At 45.1% G+C, this 24,403-nt stretch overlaps 1 protein-coding gene across 1 annotated transcript in view; it reads left to right on the top strand.

Moving 5' to 3' along the window:
• Positions 1-24,403, top strand: part of pnpla7b (patatin-like phospholipase domain containing 7b) — a 320,770-nt gene that overhangs the window by 255,016 nt on the left and 41,351 nt on the right. The window contains exons 28-29 of the mRNA XM_085965146.1: positions 18,089-18,205; positions 22,533-22,622. Of these exons, the coding sequence (XP_085821272.1) occupies positions 18,089-18,205; positions 22,533-22,622 (207 nt within the window). The remainder of the gene's footprint in view (positions 1-18,088; positions 18,206-22,532; positions 22,623-24,403) is intronic.

Raw genomic sequence — 24,403 nt, 5'->3', positions numbered from 1 at the left:
TGAGCCCTTTAACTGGTTCTCTGCATCTTGTTTCATCGTGCTCGTGCCGGTGATGTAGGGGCCTAATGCACAACAATAAAGCAGTTCTTTCTACTTACGGAAAAATGTTCTCATTAATCCGTCTTTTAAAGAAAACCCCAAAGGCGATGATCTTTATCACTCTCCTTCACCCCCACAGTATCTAGTTTGTCTCTTGTAAATAAAGCTGGATTTCAGGAAGCGGGCATGGAGAATCGTTCACCAGTGTGATTCATGTTTGGGATTGGATTTTAAGTTAACACTTTGTGATATTTCCAGGGATAGTTTCACCGTTTTCTTCCAAAATACTCGGTGGTGCACAGAACTCGGAGTAATAACTGTAGATAGTGACTTGGGGTGAATTGCCAGGAAAGTCTACACACAGCGTGTGGGGCATATGTGGGGTCTGTACAGAGCTTGAACCATTCATTGAATATTGTTGTAATTATTGGGGGGTGAATGTTGCTGTAATTATTTGGGGGGGGGGTGAATGTTGCTGTAATTATTGGGGGGGTGAATGTTGTTGTAATTATTGGGGGGGGGTGAATGTTGCTGTAATTATTGGGGGGGTGAATGTTGTAATTATTGGGGGGGTGAATGTTGCTGTAATTATTGGGGGGGTGAATGTTGCTGTAATTATTGGGGGGGTGAATGTTGCTGTAATTATTGGGGGGGTGAATATTGCTGTAATTATTGGGGGGTGTGAATGTTGTAATTATTGGGGGGGGTGAATGTTGTAATTATTGGGGGGGGTGAATGTTGCTGTAATTATTGGGGGGGGTGAATGTTGCTGTAATTATTAGGGGGGGTGAATGTTGCTGTAATTATTGGGGGGTGAATGTTGCTGTAATTATTGGGGGGGTGAATGTTGCTGTAATTATTGGGGGGGTGAATGTTGTAATTATTGGGGGGGTGAATGTTGTAATTATTGGGGGGGTGAATGTTGCTGGTAATTATTGGGGGGTGAATGTTGCTGTAATTATTGGGGGGGTGAATGTTGCTGTAATTATTGGGGGGGTGAATGTTGTAATTATTGGGGGGGTGAATGTTGTAATTATTGGGGGGGTGAATGTTGCTGTAATTATTGGGGGGGTGAATGTTGCTGCAATTATTGGGGGGGTGAATGTTGTAATTATTGGGGGGGTGAATGTTGCTGCAATTATTGGGGGGTGAATGTTGCTGCAATTATTGGGGGGGTGAATGTTGCTGTAATTATTGGGGGGGTGAATGTTGCTGTAATTATTGGGGGGGTGAATGTTGCTGTAATTATTGGGGGGGGTGAATGTTGCTGTAATTATTGGGGGGGTGAATGTTGTAATTATTGGGGGGGTGAATGTTGCTGTAATTATTGGGGGGGTGAATGTTGCTGTAATTATTGGGGGGTGAATGTTGTAATTATTGGGGGGGTGAATGTTGTTGTAATTATTGGGGGGGTGAATGTTGCTGTAATTATTGGGGGGTGAATGTTGTAATTATTGGGGGGGTGAATGTTGTTGTAATTATTGGGGGGGTGAATGTTGCTGTAATTATTTGGGGGTGAATGTTGCTGTAATTATTGGGGGGGTGAATGTTGTAATTATTGGGGGGGTGAATGTTGCTGTAATTAGGGGGGTGAATGTTGTAATTATTGGGGGGGTGAATGTTGCTGTAATTATTGGGGGGGTGAATGTTGCTGTAATTATTGGGGGGTGAATGTTGCTGCAATTATTGGGGGGGGTGAATGTTGCTGCAATTATTGGGGGGGTGAATGTTGCTGCAATTATTGGGGGTGTGAATGTTGTAATTATTGGGGGGGTGAATGTTGCTGTAATTATTGGGGGGGTGAATGTTGCTGTAATTATTGGGGGGGTGAATGTTGTAATTATTGGGGGGGTGAATGTTGTAATTATTGGGGGGTGAATGTTGCTGTAATTATTGGGGGGGTGAATGTTGCTGCAATTATTGGGGGGGTGAATGTTGTAATTATTGGGGGGGTGAATGTTGCTGCAATTATTGGGGGGTGAATGTTGCTGCAATTATTGGGGGGGTGAATGTTGCTGTAATTATTGGGGGGGTGAATGTTGCTGTAATTATTGGGGGGTGAATGTTGTAATTATTGGGGGGGTGAATGTTGCTGTAATTATTGGGGGGGGTGAATGTTGCTGTAATTATTGGGGGGTGAATGTTGTAATTATTGGGGGGGTGAATGTTGCTGTAATTATTGGGGGGGTGAATGTTGCTGTAATTATTGGGGGGTGAATGTTGTAATTATTGGGGGGGTGAATGTTGTTGTAATTATTGGGGGGGTGAATGTTGCTGTAATTATTGGGGGGTGAATGTTGTAATTATTGGGGGGGTGAATGTTGTTGTAATTATTGGGGGGGTGAATGTTGCTGTAATTATTGGGGGGGTGAATGTTGCTGTAATTATTTGGGGGTGAATGTTGCTGTAATTATTGGGGGGGTGAATGTTGTGGTAATTATTGGGGGGGTGAATGTTGCTGTAATTAGGGGGGTGAATGTTGTAATTATTGGGGGGGGTGAATGTTGCTGTAATTATTGGGGGGGTGAATGTTGCTGTAATTATTGGGGGGGTGAATGTTGCTGCAATTATTGGGGGGGGGTGAATGTTGCTGCAATTATTGGGGGGGTGAATGTTGCTGCAATTATTGGGGGGGTGAATGTTGTAATTATTGGGGGGGTGAATGTTGCTGTAATTATTGGGGGGGTGAATGTTGTAATTATTGGGGGGGTGAATGTTGTAATTATTGGGGGGGTGAATGTTGCTGTAATTATTGGGGGGGTGAATGTTGCTGCAATTATTGGGGGGTGAATGTTGCTGCAATTATTGGGGGGGTGAATGTTGCTGCAATTATTGGGGGGGTGAATGTTGCTGTAATTATTGGGGGGGTGAATGTTGTAATTATTGGGGGGGTGAATGTTGTAATTATTGGGGGGGTGAATGTTGCTGCAATTATTGGGGGGTGAATGTTGCTGCAATTATTGGGGGGTGAATGTTGCTGCAATTATTGGGGGGGTGAATGTTGCTGTAATTATTGGGGGGGTGAATGTTGCTGTAATTATTGGGGGGGTGAATGTTGCTGTAATTATTGGGGGGTGAATGTTGTAATTATTGGGGGGGTGAATGTTGTTGTAATTATTGGGGGGGTGAATGTTGCTGTAATTATTAGGGGGGGTGAATGTTGCTGTAATTATTGGGGGGGTGAATGTTGCTGTAATTATTGGGGGGGTGAATGTTGCTGCAATTATTGGGGGGGTGAATGTTGCTGCAATTATTGGGGGGGTGAATGTTGCTGCAATTATTGGGGGGGTGAATGTTGTAATTATTGGGGGGGTGAATGTTGCTGTAATTATTAGGGGGGTGAATGTTGTAATTATTGGGGGGGTGAATGTTGCTGTAATTATTGGGGGGGTGAATGTTGCTGTAATTATTGGGGGGTGAATGTTGCTGTAATTATTGGGGGGGTGAATGTTGCTGCAATTATTGGGGGGGTGAATGTTGCTGTAATTATTGGGGGGGTGAATGTTGCTGTAATTATTGGGGGGGTGAATGTTGTTGTAATTATTGGGGGGGGTGAATGTTGCTGTAATTATTAGGGGGGTGAATTGTAATTATTGGGGGGGTGAATGTTGTAATTATTGGGGGGGTGAATGTTGTAATTATTGGGGGGGTGAATGTTGCTGTAATTATTGGGGGGGTGAATGTTGCTGTAATTATTAGGGGGGTGAATGTTGTAATTATTGGGGGGGTGAATGTTGCTGTAATTATTGGGGGGGTGAATGTTGCTGTAATTATTGGGGGGGTGAATGTTGCTGTAATTATTGGGGGGGTGAATGTTGTAATTATTGGGGGGGTGAATGTTGCTGCAATTATTGGGGGGGTGAATGTTGCTGTAATTATTTGGGGGGTGAATGTTGCTGCAATTATTGGGGGGTGAATGTTGCTGTAATTATTAGGGGGGTGAATGTTGTAATTATTGGGGGGGTGAATGTTGCTGTAATTATTGGGGGGGTGAATGTTGCAATTATTGGGGGGGTGAATGTTGCTGCAATTATTGGGGGGGTGAATGTTGTAATTATTGGGGGGGTGAATGTTGTAATTATTGGGGGGGTGAATGTTGCTGTAATTATTAGGGGGGTGAATGTTGTAATTATTGGGGGGGTGAATGTTGCTGTAATTATTGGGGGGGTGAATGTTGCTGTAATTATTTGGGGGTGAATGTTGCTGTAATTATTGGGGGGGTGAATGTTGTAATTATTGGGGGGGTGAATGTTGCTGTAATTATTAGGGGGGTGAATGTTGCTGTAATTATTGGGGGGGTGAATGTTGCTGTAATTATTGGGGGGGTGAATGTTGTAATTATTGGGGGGGTGAATGTTGCTGTAATTATTGGGGGGGTGAATGTTGTAATTATTGGGGGCAGGGGGTTAATGATGCAGAATGAATTTTCTAATGGCAGGAAATTGCTGTATTTTTGACCAGTTTATCTACTGCCCAGTAATAGGTTTGAGACCAGAAGGTCCCAGGGGTTAATTGAAATTGACCACAGCGTCCACGTTGCTGTCAAAAAATGAATTACTGAGTCTGAAAAAGCAAATCGTGAAGTTGACTAAAATTGTCTCGAGTCAATAAAATTAATTGGAAAGCAGGGCCTCGTGTCTGTGTTTTTCTAATTGTATTTATCCCAATTTAGTATGTGACGCATACTGTAATGTCATTTCTCACTGACGGACTGAACTGACTACAAGGTTGACCAAATTGTTATTGCATTGATGTGCTATTGCTGATCAGCATTTCATTCATTTTGCAAACCTGCAAGTTTTAAATGTCCTTTTAGATATTTGGGCACCTCGCATCTGCAGTTTTTAAATCTGCAACTCTGACAATTAGAAAAGGCGATTGGGAGTTATGCAGAGACCTGCCAAAGCCTTCCATTCATGGTGCTTTGTCAGCTCTGGCTCAGTGGGGAGCACTCTTGCCTCTGAATCAGAAGGTTGTGGGTTTAAGTCCCACTCCAGAGACTTAAGCATAGAATCTGGGCTGACACTCCAGTGCAGTGCTGAGGGAGTGCTGCACCGTCGGAGGTGCCGTCTTTTGGATGCAGTGATAAACCGAGGCCCCATCTGTAACGTCCGTGTGTAATTGAGACACGGACTGCAGAAGTTGGTTATAACATCTGTTTACTGAATGGAGACAACACTGGAACTACTATACAAAGTTACTACACAGGCTTATAGACAGGGGTGGTCACTACTGGTACTGCAGTATACAGGGGCTGCAGAATATAGTTCCTTCTTCAAGGTACATACACTACAATTCCTCCCCTTTTAGCTAAACAGTACATAACATTTGATTAATAATTAAGTAACATATTTACAATTACAGTTGCTATATACATTAGCTGAAGTTAATCAATTATAAATTCAGTCTTTGAGGAGGCTTCCTGATTCTGTCTGGATAACGCCTCTTTGGGGTATCAGGTTCTTCTGGCAAGGTTGATTCGGGATCAACGTCGTTGTTTGGTTCGTCTGCTTCCAATATCACCGATTCTGAGGTAGATGCAATTGGTACTTCGGTTTCATCACCAGGTGTATAGGATCGTGGTGTAGATTTGACGCTTTCCAGTGACTCTAGAATCTGGTCAGCATGGTGTCTTACAATGCTCTCTCCAACGTCCACGGTATACATTAGAGGTCCTTGCCGTGTGCAGATCGTTCCTGGCTGCCATTTCTCTGTGCGGTAGTCCCGGGCCAAAACTGGTTGACCTATCTTAAAACTCCTGGTTGGCCTTTCATTCATATTCTGAAACTGCCTGTTCTCCACATCTCTTCTGATGTTTGGCTTAACCAAATCCAAGCGGCATCTTAGTCTTCGATTGAAGAACATCATGGCTGGAGTTTGGTTGGTAACAGCGTGTGTCGCATTCCGGTAGGCAAACAAGAAGTTATCCACCTTGTGTTGTAGGGGTATGTCTTCATTACACATTGCCTTGATAGCCTTCTTGAATGTTTGAACGAACCTCTCAGCCAATCCATTGGTGGCTAGATGATATGGGGCAGATGTGTAATGCTTAACACCATTGTTCTTTAAGAACCTCCGGAACTCTTCAGACGCAAACTGTGGTCCATTGTCAGAGCAAATCTGTTCAGGCAGCCCATTTCTGGTGAATATGGTTCGTAAGACTGTGATAGTTTTTTCTGTGGTGGTTGAGGACATTTTTATTACCTCTGGCCACTTTGTGCATCCACCGCAATTAAAAACATCGAGTCCATAAATGGACCAGCAAAATCAATGTGTACCCTTTGCCATGGAGATGAGGGCCACTCCCATGGATGTAGAGGGGCTTGTGGTGGGGCGTTTTGGACCTTCTGGCATCCTGTACAGCTCTTGGTCATCTCTTCGATTTCTCTATCGATTCCCGGCCACCACACAAACGCTCTGGCTAAGTTCTTCATTTTTACCCCACCCAGATGACCCTCATGAAGCTCATTGAGCACTCTATCCTTCAATTTGGGTGGAATTACTACTCTGGATCCACACATCAAGGTTCCTCGGCACACTGACAGCTGTTCTCTTCTCGGCGAGAATGCTGGCAACAGTGGTTCGCCATGTGCTGGCCATCCCTTCACCATTAAATCATAGACCCTGGAGAGTGTCGGGTCATTTCGTGTTTCCTTTTCTATGTTTGCATTCGTCACAGGTAGACATTCGACTATGGTCGAGTGGAATATCTCCACAGGATCCACTGCAGCTGCTTCTTCCACCGTCGGCAACGGTAGGCGCGACAATCCATCAGCATTCCCATGCTGTTTAGTTCCTTTGTACTCGATGTCATATTGGTGTGCCCCTAGGAAAAGGGACCACCTCTGTAGCCGTTGTGCTGTCATTATCGGGACGCCCTTCTTAGGGTTGAAAATGGAGACAAGAGGTTGATGATCAGTTAGTAGAGTAAATTTCTGTCCGTGCAAGTAGTGATTGAACTTCTTCACCCCCCACACCAGGCTGAGGGCCTCTCTGTTAATCTGAGCGTAGTTACGCTCGGCTGCAGTTAACGAGCGTGACACAAAAGCTATCGGCCTCTCTGAACCATCATGGGATTTATGTGACAGTACCGCCCCAACGCCGTAGGGAGACGCATCACACGCCAGTCTTATCGGTAGTGATGGGTTGTAGTGAGCCAATACTTCTCTTGAAGTGATCAGGCCTTTACACTTCTGAAAGGCCCGCTTACATTCATCGCTCCATTTCCATGCTACTCCAGTTTGTAGCAGGGTGTTCAGTGGGTGCAGAATTGTGGACAAATTCGGCAAAAACTTATGGTAGTAATTCACCAATCCGAGGAACGACCTCAGTTGCGACACATTTTCAGGCACTGGAGCCTTAACTACCGCTTCAATTTTGTCAAGGGACTTATGTAACCCCTCTTCATCAATCACGTGACCACAATACGATATTTGTTTCTTAAAAAACTCGCACTTGGGGCGATTGGCTCGTAGCCCATGTTCTCTTAGTCTAGTGAGCACCTGCTCTAGGTTGGCATGGTGCTCACTGTCATTTTCACCCGTCACTAGGATGTCATCCAAGTAACACTGAGTCCCCAGAATCCCTTGCAGGACTTGTTCCATCGCTCTTTGCCATATAGCCGGAGCTGATGCAACTCCGAATACCAGTCGATTATACTGGTAAAGACCTTTGTGAGTGTTTATCGTGAGATATTTCCTAGAGGATTCTTCAACCTCCATCTGCAAATATGTTTGCGCTTGGTCAATTTTTGTAAAATGTTTCCCTCCAGATAGTGAGGCGAAAATATCTTCTATCCTCTTTGGCAGCACGGTGGCATAGTGGTTAGCACTGTTGCCTCAGCGCTAGAGACCCGGGTTCGAATCCGGCCTCGGGTGACTGTCTGTGTGGAGTTTGCACATTCTCCCCATGTTTGCGTGGGTTTCCTCCCACAGTCCAAAGATGTGCGGGTTAGGTTGATTGGCTATGATAAATTGACCCTTAGTGTTAGGGGGATTAAATACGTGGGGTTACGGGGATAGGCTGGGATATGTGTTGGTTTAGGGGTTACGGGGATCGGGTGGGATATGTGTCGGTGCAGGCTCGATGGGCCGAAATGGCCTCTATCTGCACTGTGGGGTTTCTGTGATTCTGTGAAGTCCCCACAGATGCGAACCTTCCTTGGCTCCTCAGACTTATTGTTTAACGTTTTCTTCATGACCGGAACAATGGGTGTCGCCCACTCGCTCCAGTCTACCTTAGATAACACGCCTGCATTCTCCAGATTCTCCAGCTCTGCCTCGACGGCTGGGCGAATTGCATACGGTTCCGGTCTTGCTTTGGAAAAACTTGGGAATTGCATTCTCTTCTATTTTTATCGAGGCGGTTACGCCTTTAAGAGTGCCCAGTTCTTGTTGAAATACCTCTTTGGCGTTAGCCAAGATTGTTGACAATCGTCCAGGTGTGACGTCGTCATCCTTTTTACCAGCCACCGTCGGTGCCTGAATGGAGTGCCAGTCTAAACTTATCTTTCTGATCCATTCACGTCCCAATAACGGTGGTCCACCATCTTGCAGTATGTACAGATACAACTTCTGTATTTCCTTGCCTTGTATTTGACAGGCACCCTTATTTTCCCTCTGGGGTATACTTTCTGCCCCGTATATGTCTTCAAGACAATGGATGTGTCTTTCAAGGGTATGTGTAAGAATAGCCGCTCGTAGTCTCGTCGATTCATGGTGGTCAGGGCTGATCCTGTATCCAATTCCATTTTGACTTGGGACCCTGCTATCGTGAGGGTGACCCAAATGGTTCGGTGATCCTCTTTTGTGATTACGTTGTGTAGTTTGAGACAGCTTAGTCTCTTGTTCCCGGATTCACTATCGCTCTTCTGGTCTTCGGAACTACTGTCCGTCATCTTTTGTACTTTCCTGTACTTTTCCTTAGTAGTCTTTTTGTTGTCGTTAGTCTTCTTCCCAGACCTGCAAACTCGTGCAATGTGTCCCATCTTTCCGCATTGCCTGCATGTTTTGTCCTTGGACCAGCAGTCCTTCTGGTCATGGGTTGTTCTGCCGCAGCGATAACATTTTTCAAATCCCCGTGTCATTTCATGGGTGCCGTATTCCTGTGGCTTTTGCTGTATTTCCGCAGCTCCCCTTGCTGCTGCTTCGTACGATATTGCCACGCTGAAAGCCTTATCTAGCGTCAGCTCTTTCTCTGAGAGTAACCTCTTCTGGGTTCCTTCACTCAGGAGTCCACAGACAAATTTGTCCCGTAGGGTATCTGCCAGTCCTGCTCCGAACTGGCAGTGCTTTGATAGCTTGCGTAGTTCCGTAAGGTAATCAGCATTGCTCTCATCTTTATGCTGATTTCTCTTGTGGAATTTAAATCTTTCTGCTATCAGCAGCAGTGTAGGATTTAGGTGTTCCTGTAGGATATCAACAATTTCGTTAAAACTCTTCGCCATCGGTTTGACTGGAGTGATCAGGTTCCGCAATAGGCCGTACGTTCTTGCGCCCATTAAGTTTAGTAGTACCGATGCCTTTTTCTCATCGGCTACTTCATTTGCCTTGCAATATACTTCGACTCTTTCCACATACATGGTCCAGTCTTCTATTGCATTATCGAAGGCAGTGATATTGCCAGTCTTCGGCATCTTGGAGATCTAAGATGGCGCCTCCCGTGCTTTGCCTTCTTCCCCGATTGAACAAAATGGCGCCTCCCGCGCTTTGCCTTCTTCCACGCTGGATTAAGATGGCGCCTCCCGCGCTTTCTGTCTTTTCCGCTGCTGCTAGCGCTGTTGCTGGCGTTTTTATGCCTTGATGGCGACGCCCTGTGGTCTTCGCGCACTTCCCCGCCCCGCGCTGCTGCCAACGCCGCTCTCCGCGGTCCCCGTGGCAAACTGCAGCTCCTCGCGGCTTTCTGCGCTTCTAATTTCTTTTATTTTAATTACTGTTCCCGTCGTCCGAGCAGACCCTATGGGACACTTTCCTCCCTCTTCTCGGGTCTGTACGCTGCCCGGCTTCGTAGCACCGGCCGCGCCCTGTGTGCTCCACCCTCTCTCTCTCTCCTTCCCGACAATGCTGCTCGGCCCCGTTGAAAAGCCACCCGATCGAGCTCTAGCCCGCCGCAGCCCAGGAAGGATCAGTGTACTACCTGCCATCAGCCCGATTAGCTGGAACACCATAGACTGAATAACCAAGCCCAGCTCTCGACAGCCTCTCCTGCAAATCTTCGAATTCGATGAATCAGAGGGCGGTTGCCCACGGTCGACGCCCGTTTCTTCTGTTTGTTTTTTTTTCTTTTTGGATTTCTTCCTTCTGGCCTCGACCTCTAACAACTTCGTTTCAGGGATGGATCTCCGTGAGGCGGTGCAGAACTGTAGGTAAGTTCGGATCTGTTCGTCGCCAGTGTAACGTCCGTGTGTAATTGAGACACGGACTGCAGGAGTTGGTTATAACAGGTGTTTACTGAATGGAGACAAAACTGGAACTACTATACAAAGTTACTACACAGGCTTATATACAGGGGTGGTCACTACTGGTACTGCAGTATACAGGGGCTGCAGAATATAGTTCCTTCTTCAAGGTACATACACTACACCATCTGTCCTCTCAGGTGGATGTAAAAGATCCCATGGCACTATTTCGAAGAAGAGCAGGAGCGTTCTCTCCGGTGTCCTGATCAATATGTACCCCTCAATCAACATCAGTAACGAAACAGATTATCTTGTTATTATCACATCGCTGTTTGTGGGAGCTTGCTGTGCGCAAGTGGCTGCAGCATTTCCTACATTACAACAGTGACTCCACTTCTAAATGTATTTAATTGGCTGTAAAGCGCTTTGGGATGTCCGGTGGTCATGAAAAGCGCTATATAAATGCAAGTCTTTTTGGGGGGGAGTGTTCCAGATTTCCACTACCGTTTTGTGTGGAGAAGTGTTTCCTGACACCACCCCTGAACAGCCTGGCTCTAATTTTAAGATTATGCCACCTTGTTCTGGACTCTCCCACCAGAGGCAATAGTTTCTCTCCGTCTAGCAGTGACAACACTTCAGAAGAGTACTTAATTGACTGTAAAGCCTCGCCGACCCCCTCAGGCCATCAAAACCAGTCCAAGAGATGACACGGACCGAGTGTTATCTATAAAGACACTTACCTTCTATGTGAAATAACAACAGAAAATGCTGGAAAAACTCAGGCCAGGCAACATCCGTGGAGAGAAAATAGAGTTGACGTTTCGGGCCGAAACCCTTTTTCAAAGCTGGAAAGGAAATGAAATAGATTGAAAGGCCGGGCTGAGAGAGGACAAAAGAAGTGAAGAGACATTAAGAGGTATTCAAAACGAGACGAGATGGTGATAGGACTAGTGGAGACAAAAGACGGCTCTAGATGAGGTGTGAAATGTTCTGGCAGATGGAGAGACAGCTGCCATGTGGGAGAGAAAAAAAAAAGGTGGGGGGGGGAAAGGGCCAAAACAAAGATGTGGACCTTCTATATGATGCAATCTTGGCCTCGGTCAAGAACTGGTCCATCTCTCTTGCTGGCATGCAGAGACTCAGCACCACTACTCCAGTCGGCAACATATTCCAGAGGCTCTCAACTCTCTGGGAAAAGTAAAAACACCTAACGCCCAGTCTATTCCTGCTCTTGCATAGTTTAAACTTGCATCCCCTGGTCCTCCCCAATCTGTTAAACTGGAATAATCTATCAATAGGGACACTCTCCAGCCCTTTAATTGACTTCTATCGGTGCCCTCTGGCTGGAAGGAGGGGAAGACTCATCTCCAGGTTTCCTGATGTCTCCCTGAAGGTGTTGCTGGCAGTGGTCAGGGACAAGAGGGGGAAGCGCTTTTCCCACGAAGTGGAAAGAAGATGCCTCACAGCCTCTTAGAAATAGCATGGCTAGAGGTGGTAGAGGGAAGTCAATAGTAGGAGCATCATCATCCCAAGGACCTGGATCCAGTATAGGAAGAGGTTCATTGACCTCAGTAGGCCAGCAAAGGTAGATCGGCTCCTCCTTTCCCCGACTCTTGCATTATAAGTGGCACTGGGAAGGTGTGAGGAATGTAACCCATCTCGCTGCGTGCCCCACTGACGGACACGGAATCTAGTTATATAGCCCATGTTCATGCATGCCCCCACTGACTCCCAATGTTGTATAGCTCATCTCAGTGCGTGCCCCACTGACTGGGAGTGTGTGAAGGTAACAACTTTTACTCAGACAATGCTGAGAATGTGAAACTCGCTGCCACTTGAGGTGAATAGCATAGATACATTTAAGGGGAAGCTAGATAAGTACATGAGGGAGAAAGGAATAGAAGAATATGTTGATCGGGTGAGATGAAGTAGGATGGGAGGAGTCTCGTGTGGAGCATAAACATCAACATAGACCTGTTGGGCTGAATGGTCTGTTCCTGTGCTGTTAATTCTATCTATGTAAATAAAGAAAGACTTGCATTTCTATAGCGCCGTTCACGACCTCGGGCCGTCCCAAAGCGCTTTACAGCCAATGAAGTACTTTTTGAAGTGTAGTCACTGTTGTAATGTAGAAAACGCCACTTATTAAGTTTTAGCTGTTTCTTTTTAATACTACAGATATTTTTGGCTTCTCGGACTACTCCCATAGGTGAGTCACTTGCCCCAGATATTTATGTAAATTTGTCGTGCACCCAGGGAAGAAAACCCTCTTCGGTTTATTTCAGCTTTTGTCCCAAGCTTTCTCATAATCCCTTTTATCTTTGGAAGGTAGCAGAAACGCAGTAGAATTGACTTGGAGTTTTAACTGTCGAGCAAATTTAACAATGCACGTTTACAGCACAGAAGACGACCATTTGGCCCATTGTGTCTGACAACTCCTTACTACAGCAGTGCCACTCGCTGCATAGCCCTTTATCTTCCTCCACTTCAAATACTTACAACGTTAAAAGATGCAATGGTCTTTGCTTCACCCATTCCCTGCGGCAAAGCATGCTATGCTGCAGCAACCCCCTGTGTAATGACATCTTTCTTAACCTTTCTCAGCACTCTCTCTAACAATTTTAAATTGATGACTCCTTGTCACTAACTAGTCTTTCTATATTTACTCTGGAAAAATCTTCATAATTTTAAAAAGCTGCATTAAATCTCCTCTTGGCCATCTCTGCTCCAGTGGAAATAGTCCCAGTATCTCAAACCTCTCCTCATAACTATCGTTTCCCATCCCTGGCATAATCCTACTGAACCTACACTGTATGCTTTAATATCCTTTCTATTATGGGGTACAGTCCTCTTAACTGTGGCCTAAACAATGGTTTGTTTGAATTTCTTCATTACTTCTTTACTCTTGTACTCTGTAAGCCTTTTATATAAAACCCAGAATTCTGTTGAGCTTTTTGTGGATGAACTGAGAGACTTAAGGGTTCGAATACATAATGCTTTGAAAGTGTTGTTGGTCCCTTCCTTGGACATTAGGCACTGACGAGCGATCTAAAACCTGTAACACCTGTATCAAGCTAACCTAGGATTCCTGTTAATGAAACTGGTTTGTCACTGTGATAATGAAGGATGCCAATAATGTGTTTAATTTTTGTCACAATATTGTTATACAATCCCGACGAAAAAAGAAGATACTAGAAGGGGTGATTAAAAGCTTGGTCACAGTGGTGGGTTATAAGGAGGATATTAAAGGCGGAGAGAGAGGTGGAACGACAGAGGTTTAGGGAGGGAATTCCGGAGCTTGGGGCCTAGACGGCTGAAAGCACGGCCGCCAATGATGAGGCGAAGGGAAAGGGAGACGCGCAAGAGGCCAGAGTTGGAGGAACGCCAAGTTCTCAGATGTTATGTAGGGCTGGAGGAGGCTACAGGGATAGAGAGCAGCGAGGCCTTGACGTGACTGGAACACGAGGGTGAGCATTTTAAATCAGAGGCGTTGGGCAACCAGGAGCCAATTTAGGCCAGTGAGCACGGGAGCGATGGGTGTGGGGAACTTGATGCAGGTTAGGATACAGGCAGCAGAGTTTTGGGTGAACTGAAGTTTATGAAGGAGGGGTGGAAGACGGGAGGTTGACCAGGAGAGCATTGTAATACTCAGGTCTGGAGGTAACAGAGGCATGGATGAGCGTTTCAGCAGCAAATGGGCTGAGGTGGTTGGAGAGGGGGGGGGGGGGAAGGAGAGATGTTACAGAGGTGGAAGTAGGCAATCTTGAGCTGCATTGAAGAAGAACCTCATCAGCTTAGTCCTCTTGCTCTGAATCTAGTATCAGTCCCACCTGTCACACTCCAACTGTGGTAGGTGTTGAGCTTCTACCCTAGACCCAAAGCTTGAGATTGCCTCTGTGTGGTTAGGTAATGAAGGACAGAGCTGTGACAGATCAAAAAATTCACGTGTTACTAATAATTAAAACTTTTTCTTTACATTTTCTTTATGGAATTTTGGCAGCTGGTCAGTTGGTGACAACTTTAATTTGTTTAACGCTGGGCGGAAACTGACTAGCTGGCTGAAAAAAGAAAGGCTTGCATTTCTACAACTCCTTTCATGACCACCGGACGTCCCAAAGCGCTTTACAACCAGTGAAGTGGAGTCACTGTTGTAATGTAATAAACGCGGCAGCCAATTTGCAAACAGCAAGATCCCACAAACAGCAATGTGATAATGACCAGATAATCTGTTTTTAGTGATGTTGATTGAGGGGCAAATGTTGGCCTGGGATAACTCCCCTGCTCTTCGAAATAGTGCCATGGGATCTTTTACGTCCACCTGAGAGAGCAGACGGGGCCTCAGTTTAACGTCCTGTCCGAAAGACATTTTTTCATGTAAGTTAATATCATTGAAATGGAGGAGGCAGTGAATTACCTCCTGTCTAGGTCGATGATTTAGCAAGTGTTAATATCCAAGCGTCCGAAACACTTAGTATTGTTTACCTGGCTATGAAAAGGAACCAGCGCCAATCATTTGCGTTTGTTTATTTAATCAGAAATCCTGCAAACAAGGCTCTTGTAGCTTGGCTCCTGAGAAGGGTACATGGCTGGAATCTTGGATGTGACGAGTGGTGTTCCCCAGGGATCTGCACTGGGGCCTCAGCTTTTCACCATATATATCAATAACTTGGATGAAGTACAGGAAAGTACAGCACGGACGGGACCGACGTGGTGCCGGTTCATCAACAATTCCGGATAACCGAACGCTATAGTAAAAGATACGGAGCTCAGAGCTCCGTATAAAGCAACAAACCCTACAGCTTCAAAACAATCGGCACAAGTTGCAAGCCTCTCTGTAGCTTAGCAACAGCTTCAGCTACACCCTTGCACAGCAACAAATGGAGTAAAAAAAGTAATAAAAGTTTTTTTAAAAAAAGTTACCTGAACCGACTCCTGAATTTTGCCGGTGGATAGAGCGTTCCGGTTATTTACGGGCCAGTTAATCGAAAGTTTCCTGTAATAGGAGTTCCTTGGAAACTAGTCTAATGCTCTTGAACCATGCCAAGCAATGATGGCTGTATTCAATTGTAAAAGGCACCTGCTTGATATTGGTGGGTCTCGATTTGATTTTCAGAGTAGAGAGTAGGTATAAATATTGCTTGTATGTTGGTTCTTTATTGGTCTTCTACTTTGTCAAGCAGTTTACAAGTGTTTGTGGGGTGGGGGGGAGGGGGCGCGGGCGATGTGGGGAATAGTGGGTATACTCCATGAATACCTGATTTCTCACACACACATTTGCATTGTGGTCTCTGGTCCAACTTGAGTGTTGAATGTTTTGAGTATGTCACTAACAAGGTGGACAGCAGAGTGTCTCTGGATGATGTCTTCCAGAAGGCATTTGATAAGGTTCTGCGCAAGAGATTATTAGCAAAAATGAGAGCATGTGGAATTGGAGGTAACCTTAGGACATGGGTTGATAATTGGTTGGGAGATGGGAGACAGAGAGTAGGGATAAAGGGAATGTGGTCTGATTGGCAGGATGTGACAAGTGGTGTTCCCCAGGGATCTGCACTGGGGCCTCAGCTTTTCACCATATGTATCAAAGACTTGGATGAAGTAATAGGGAGTTGTGTATCTATCTATGTTTCCAGATGACACTAGGTTAAGAAGAAAAGTAAGTTGTGTAGATGGTAGCAGGAAATTACAAAAGGATATATACAGATTAAGTGAGTGGACAAAACTGGCAGGTAGAGTTCAATGTGGGGATGTGTGAGGTCATCCAGTTGGGATCCAGAAGTGTCAAATCGGAATATTTTCTAAATGTCGAGTGACTAGAAACTGTGGAGGAGCAAAGTGATTTGGGTGTCCAGGTATACAAATCGCTAAAAACTACTGCACAGGTACAAAATGTAATCAAAAAGGCTAATGGAATGTTGACCTTTATCTCAAGAGTTGGAAGTGATGCTTCAGTTCTACAGAGCCTTGGTCAGACCACACCTGGAGTATTATGCTCAGTTTTGGACACTGCGCCTCAAGAAGGATATATTGGCCTGTGGGGGGGGGGGGTACAATGCAGATTTACCAAAATTATACTGGGCCTTAGAAGGTTAAATTATAAGGACATGCTGCGTAAACTTGGGTTATATTGCCTTCAGTTTAGAAGGTTGAGGGGTGATCTAATTGAGGTGTTTAAAATGATAAAAGTATTCAATAGGGTAGGCACAGAGAAGCTATTTCCTCTATTGTGTCCAATTCTGGGCACCGCACTTTAGGAAGGATGTGGAGGCCTTGGATAGGGTGCAGAAAAGATTTACAAGAATGGTTCCAGGGATGAGGGACTTCAGTTACCTTCTCCTTAGAGCAGAGAAGGTTGAGAGGAGATTTGATCGAGGTGTTCAAAATCATAAGGGGCCTAGACAGAGTAGATAGAGAGAAACTGTTCCCATTGGCAGTAAGGTCGAGAACCAGAGGGGACAGATTTAAGGTGATTGGCAGAAGAACCAAAAGTGACATGAGGAAAAACTTTTTTTTCGCAGCGAGTGGTTAGGATCTGGAATGCACTGCCTGAAAGGGTGGTGGAGGCAGACTCAATCGTGGCTTTCAAAAGGGAATTGGATAAGTACCTGAAGGGAAAAAATTGCAGGGCTACAGGGAAAGGGCGGGGAGTGGGACTAGCTGAAGTGCTCTTGCAAAGAGCCGGCATGGGCACGACGGGCCAAATGGCCTCCTTCTGTGCTGTAACCATTCTATGATTCTATTGGAAGAATCCAGATCAAGGGGCACAATCTTAACATTAGAGCGAGGCCATTCAGGAGTGAACTCAGAAGCACATTTTCACACACACGGTAGTGGAAATGTGAAATTATCTCCCCCGAAAGGCTGTGGATTCTGGGACAATTAAAACTTTCAAGACTGAAATAGATAGAATTTTGTTAGGTAAGGGTATCAAGGGATATGGAGTTGAGGTAAATAAAGAAAGACTTGCATTTCTATAGCACCTTTCACAAAGCGCTTTACAGCCAATGAAGTACTTTTGAAGTGCAGTCACTGTTATAATGTAGGAATTGTAGGTACAGTTCAGCCATGATCTAATTAAATGGCAGAACGGGCTGGAGGGACTGAATGGCCTCCTGTTGCTATGTTATTATAGCGAACTTTAAAGAATTTTGGAAAGGGACTGTAACTTTAAGTGACATTTTGTGATCATCTAAAACTGCTGTGTTTGTTCTTCTAATAATTTTACTTAATTAGCCTGATTCACAGTTGTAGTCAGTCAGAGTGTCACTAATTTGTCTATCCAGTCGCTCCAGAGAGAATGAGGATGCCAATACTATATGGGCTATTGGCAGCTTAAGGGGCTTATTATTACCCTGATTGCATGAGCACTTTTTTTTGTCTTGAGTTTTGACCCAAAATAATGAAATAGTAAAAGCTGAAAATCTGTGCTCCCTCTCTAATAGAAGAGGTGGAACTTGCTAACACAGGGAGTAGCTGAGGCGAATAACATAAGATCACAGAATAATACAACACCGAAGGAGGCCATTCGGCCCATCGAGTCTGCGCCATAAAAACTACTTTCCGGAACGAAACACGTCTTCTGATTAGTGGGTCGGTGTGTGTCTGAAGTGAATCTTTCTCCATGGATAATGATTTATGTTTTTTTTTCATTAACAGGAAATGACAAATGTTTTCAAAAAAGTGCTAGATTTGACATATCCAATCACCTCGATGTTCTCCGGATCTGCTTTTAACAGTAGTATCAGCAACACCTTTAAGGACAAGCAGATAGAGGTAAGAGGTGGGCTCATCAGTGTTGTAATCAGCTGCAAGAATCCTCTCCTCCAAACCTGTTCTTGAGCTGCCTACATGCAGAGTACAGCACCGGTGCCAGTCTGGCATCAGGTCATAGATGAGTCACAACTTCCTTTAGCTGCACATTGGGAAAAGCAAAGTCATAATTTTCTGTGCCTACCACAAGCTTCACTCCCTTGGCACTGATTCCATCCCCCTCCCTGGCACCTCAGATTGAACAAAAACCTGCAGAACCTTGGCCTGTTTGAGGCTGAGCTGAGCAGAGCGTCAAACCTCTCATCGTCTCCATCACCAAGACCACTTATTCTGCGACATTGCCCGCCTCCGCCCATAGCTCAGCTCCTTCACTGCTAAAACTCTGACCCATGCTTTTGTCACCTTGCGACTCGATTATTTCTGTGCTCTTGTTGACTTCCCTTCATCCATTTTCCATAAAGCCCAACACAGATGGCCGTATCCTATTCCAAACTAAGCCTCCTTGCCCATCACTCCCACCCTCATGGACCTACATTTGGCTCTCTATCCTCCCCAACTCATTAAATTTTATAATCCTCATCTTCAAATTTTTCCATGGTCTCACTTCACTCTACCTCTGCAACCTCCTGTAGACTAACTCCCCCCGCCCCCCCCCCCCCCCCAACCCCTCCAGCATAGTTCCTACATTACAACAGTGACTACACTTCAAAAGTACTTCATTGGCTGTAAAGCGCTTTGGCTCATCCTGAGGCCGTGAAAGCCGCTATATAAATGCAAGTCAGTCTTTCTTTTGTTTTCTGACAAAACCTCCTGTGCATCCCCCCTTCCTTTGCCCCACCAGTGCTTTCAGCTGCCTTGACCCAGCTCTCTGAAACTCCCTCCCTGAACCCCTCTGTCTCTCTACTTCTCTCTCCTCCTTTTAAAAACCTTCTCAAGACCCATACTTTTTCCCAAGCCTCCTAAACTCTTCCCTGGCTCTTACTACTACTTTATAAACTGCCTTCCAATGTTTCATATGTTAAAGACACTATATAAATGTCAGTTGTTATAGTTGACAATTTACTCGCCTCTGATGCTGTATGGCTGGTAGATTGTGTGCAACCACCCAGTAGCAGACACGCTGCGATTTTGCACTGGGAAAGCTGTGTTGGTGTACAGAACCTGGTATATGTTTCTATAATATCGGTAGCCTGGCGATGCAGCACCAGCTTGAGCTGGTTTCCGTACGCAATCGAACCTGGCACCTTCCTGATCTATATGGCTTGGCTACCCTCTGAATCGACGTGCAGAGCCATTGGGGAAGCTCCTAGTCCCCCTGGTGGTAGGACCAATTAAATACATACTTTGGTTCTGTCTTCACAAAGGAGGACACAAATAACCTCCCAGAGATGTCGGGGAACATAGGGTCTAATGAGAGGGAGGAACTGAATGAAATCAGTTTTTGTAGGGAAATGGTGTTAGGGAAATTGACTGGATTGAAGGCCGATAAATCCCCAGGGCTTGATAATCTACGTACATCCTAGGGTACTTAAGGAAGTGGCCCTAGAAATAGTAGATGCATTGCTGGTCATCTTCCAAAATTCTATAGAATCTGGAACAGTACCCATGGATTGGAGGGTAGCTAATGTTACCCCACTATTCAAAAAAGGTGGTAGAGAGACAACGGGGAATTATAGACCGGTAAGCCTGACATCGGTAGTGGGGAAAATGCTAGAGTCCATTATAAAAGATGCAATAGCAGAGCACTTGGAAAACAGTGACAGGATCGGACAAAGTCAACATGGATTTACAAAAGGTAAATCGTGCTTGACTAATCTACTGGAATTTTGAGGGTGTAACTGGTAAAATAGATAAGGGAGAACCAGTGGATGTGGTGTATTTGGACTTTCAGAAGGCTTTTGATAAGGTCCCGCATAGAAACATTGAAACAGAGAAGATAGGAGCAGGAGTAGGCCATTCGGCCCCTCGAGCCTGCTCCGCCATTCAATGCGATCATGGCTGATCATCCAAATTCAGTACCTGGTCCCTACTTTCTCCCCATACCCCTTGATCCCTTTAGCCTTAAGAAATATATCCAACTCCTTCTTGAATATATTTAATGTATTGGCCTCTACTGCCTTCTGTGGTAGAGAATTCTGGGTGAAGAAATTCCTCCTCATTTCTGTCCTAAATGGCCTAGCCCTTATCCTTAGACTGTGACCCCTGGTTCTGGACTCCCCGACCATCGGGAACATCCTTCCTGCATCTAGTCTGTCCAGTCATGTCAGAATTTTAAAAGTTTCAATGAGATCCCCTCTCATTCTTCTAAACTCCAGCAAGTACAAGCCCAATCGACCCAATCTCTCCTCATACGTCATTCCTGCCATCCCAGGTATCAGCCTGGTGAATCTTCGCTGAACTCCTTCCATGGCAAGAACATCCTTCCTCAGGTAAGGCGACCAAAACTGCACACAATACTCAAGGTGTGGTCTCACCAAGGCCCTGTATAACTGCAGCAAGACATCCTTGTTCCTGTACTCAAACCCTCTCGCTACGAAGGCCAACATACCATTTGCCGCCTTAACCGCCTGCTGCACCTGCATGCTTACCTTCAGCGACTGGTGCACAAGGACACCCAGGTCTTGTTGCACTTGCCCTTCTCCCAATCTATTGCCATTCAGATAATAATCTGCCTTCCTGTTTTTGCCACCAAAGTGGATAACCTCACATTTATCCACGTTATATTGCATCTGCCATGCTTTTGCCCAATCACCCAACCTGTCCAAATCATCCTGGAGTTTCTCGGCATCCTCCTCACAGCACACACGCCCACCCAGCTTTGTGTCGTCTGCAAATTTGGCGATATTACATCTAGTTCCCTTGTCTAGATCATTAATATATATTGTGAATAGCTGGGGTCCAAGGACTGATCTCTGCGGTACCCCACTAGTCACTGCCTGCCACTCAGAGAAAGACCCGTTTATTCCAACTCTTTGCTTTCTGTCTGCCAACCAGTTCTCTATCCAAGTCAATACCTTGCCCCCAATCCCATGTGCCTTAACTTTACACGCTAATCTCTTATACGGGACCTTATCGAAAGCCTCCTGAAAGTCCAAATACACCACATCCACTGGTTCTCCCTTATCTATTTTACTAGTTACATCCTCAAAAAAATTTCAGTAGATTAGTCAAGCACGATTTACTTTTTGTAAATCCATGTTGACTTTGTCCGATCCTGTCACTTTTTTCCAAGTGCTCTGCTATTACATCTTTTATAATGGACTCTAGCATTTTCCCCACTACCGATGTCAGGCTCACTGGTCTGTAATTCCCTGTTTTCTCTCTACCACCTTTTTTGAATAGTGGGGTAACATTAGCTACCCTCCAATCCATGGGTACTGTTCCAGATTCCATCGAATGTTGGAAGATGATCAGCAATGCATCTACTATTTCTAGGGCCACTTCCTTAAGTACCCTAGGATGTAGATTATCAGGCCCTGGGGATTTATCGGCCTTCAATCCCATCAATTTCCCTAACAGCATTTCCCTACAAATACTGATTTCTTTCAGTTCGTCCCTTTCATCAGACCCTTCATCAGACCCTATGTTCCCCGACATCTCTGGGAGGTTATTTGTGTCCTCCTTTGTGAAGACAGCACCAAAATATGTATTTAATTGGTCTGCCATTTCTTTGTTCCCCATTATAAATTCCCCTGATTCTGACTGCAAGGGACCTACGCTTGACTTCATCAATCTTTTTCTCTTCACATATCTATAAAAGCTTTTACAGTCAGTTTTTATGTTCCCTGAAAGCTTACTCTCATATTCTATTTTCCCTTTCTTAATTAATCCCTTTGTCCTCCTTTGTTGAATCTTAAACTGCTCCCAATCCTCAGGTTTACTGCTTTTTCTGGCCAATTTATATGTCCTCTCCTTGGATCTTATGCTATCCCTAATTTCCCTTGATAACCACGGTTGAGTCATCTTTATATAAAGATCTGTCTGGATGCTTTATCATGGAGATACATAGAATTTACAGCACATAAACAGGCCACTTGGCCCAGCCAGTGTTTATGCTCCCCACACGAGCTTTATTTACTTCATCTAACCCTATCAATATATTCTCTAATTTCTTTCTCCCTCATGTACTTCTCTAGCTTCTCATTAAATGTATCTGTGCTATTTGCCTCAGCTACTCCTTGTGATAACGAGTTCCACATTCTTACAACACTGGATGAGCATTCTGACTTCCTCTCTCTAAGAAATGGAACCGTTTATTGAGGGCAGAGGTTGGATCAAGGGGTCGTGTTGCCCTTCTGGTCACTGAACAGATGCTCTGTTTACTTTTCAGGACCTGTGGATTCCTTACTTCAACATCACCACTGATATAACTGCGTCCGCCATGCGGGTTCATACTGACGGTGAGTGCACCTTGGCCTTCTGACCTTCTCCGCCCCTAGCCTAGTTCCTGTGACCAGTGAATAATGTTGCCCACCTGACCAGGGTGGCGAGCAGGGAGGTGCTCTCGAATCACCAACAAGGGAGCTTTTAAACCCAGCTCTCAGCATTGCGGAAATTAAATACTCATTTTGGCAACCCCACCCCAAATGATTTGGGAACCTGTGGTCTTGGGCTAGTTGGTACTTTTGCACTGCTGCTAATCTGATTGCATTGATGGGTGCATTCCCTGCTAATAATGCCCCAGGAAAATGTTCATTTTCAGTGAAAGTCTTCATCAAATGCTTTCTGTTGCCTAAATTCTGTGAAATTGAAATGTAACTTTTTATTTGAAAGCCACTTATAATTCACTCATTTCAATAATAAAGTCTCTTCTCCCCTCCCCCAATCTCTCCAAGTTTCTCTCTTTCTTCTAAGTCCCCAGTGGCCGCACAGTGACTGACGCACAGGTCTCCATCGATCCTGCTCTGCCCGCTGGCTCATTGTTGTGCAGTAAATGAAGCAATGCATTCAGGGCCTGGACAGCAGACTGTGTTGGAGTCGTGCTCCCTTTGGGACTCTCTCCCAGTTCAGGAGCTTTGTGACCATTTGCAGTATCCATAATTGCCACTCTGGCTGAGGTCGGCTAACTCCGCGTCGGCCAGAGATATGTGGGACTTCGTTCTCCGCCACAAGCCGCTGTCGAAGCAGAGTTCATATTTTTTTTTAAGCGAATTAAAGAAAGAAGTAACTTGCCTTTCACGTCCTCAGGACATCTCACAGCGCTTTACAGCCAGTGACGTACGTTTGTAGTGTAGTCACTGTTGTACTATAGCAAACGAAACAAATTCATTTTTACTTGTAACAAAAAATGCAAAATTAGTGTTTAGGATTTGACATTCCATCACTTTTAGTATAAGATGATTAGATGTAAATACATTATTTGTGAATTATATGGCTGAGGGGACGGGGTAAACACAGATACTGGTTTATAACTGAACCAATCTTATGAACCTTCCTCGTTGCTGCTGATATTTCTCGAATGAAACCTATCCATCGTCATACAGCTGAGGTCTGTGCAATGTCTGACCGGCCATTACCCCACCACCCCAGCTTGAAACTTTTCCCTCCCCACCCCCAAACCATTTATCCATTCTGTCACAGATGCTGGGGGCTCGGGAAGCCATTTGAGGTTATCGGGTGCTTTTCCAACACAAGAGCCACTGTAATAAATTCCTCTCGTGGTCTTAGCTCGATGCTTTCATCTAGTGTCAGCACCCTGAGCTTACGAGGTGTTGTTGTGACTTCTCTCAAAGGGCGGGTTGAAAGGTCGACCAGTTACTGTGAAATGCCAGCATACGTCAGGATTCTAGGATAGGCGCAGTTTCTTTGTGATGTTTATGTGCTGTCTGTAATATTTGCAATCGCAACATGCTTAGACTGATGCTTGCTGCAGCAACATGAGTGTTGATTGTACCAGTTTCTGTATATTTAATTTCATTCCTATATAGAGCCCCTAAACCACTTGAAAACAAAGACACCTGTACAAAATTCACTAAACAGTGTGGCTGCTGTAAAGGTGGTCTGTTTCCAGAAGGAGTTTTCAGCTGTTGTACCAAGTTGGTAAATGCACTGACAGACGTGGTGCTGACCCACACCCAGCAGGGAAAACACCAGCTTTGATTTCTCGGCCTGTTCTGAGCGAGCTGATCTCAGCCAGACAATGACCGGACCAATTCCCTCGGCATCCCTGGGCCAGGGTGGAGGGGTGGGTGAAGAATCGGC

This window comes from Somniosus microcephalus, chromosome 23, assembly GCF_052327205.1.
Source record: "Somniosus microcephalus isolate GS21.2 chromosome 23, FLI_Smic_1.0, whole genome shotgun sequence".
In the NCBI taxonomy this organism is placed as follows: Eukaryota; Metazoa; Chordata; class Chondrichthyes; order Squaliformes; family Somniosidae; genus Somniosus; species Somniosus microcephalus.
Note: the sequence above shows the minus strand (reverse complement) of the source record. Positions and strands in the feature narration are given on the sequence as shown.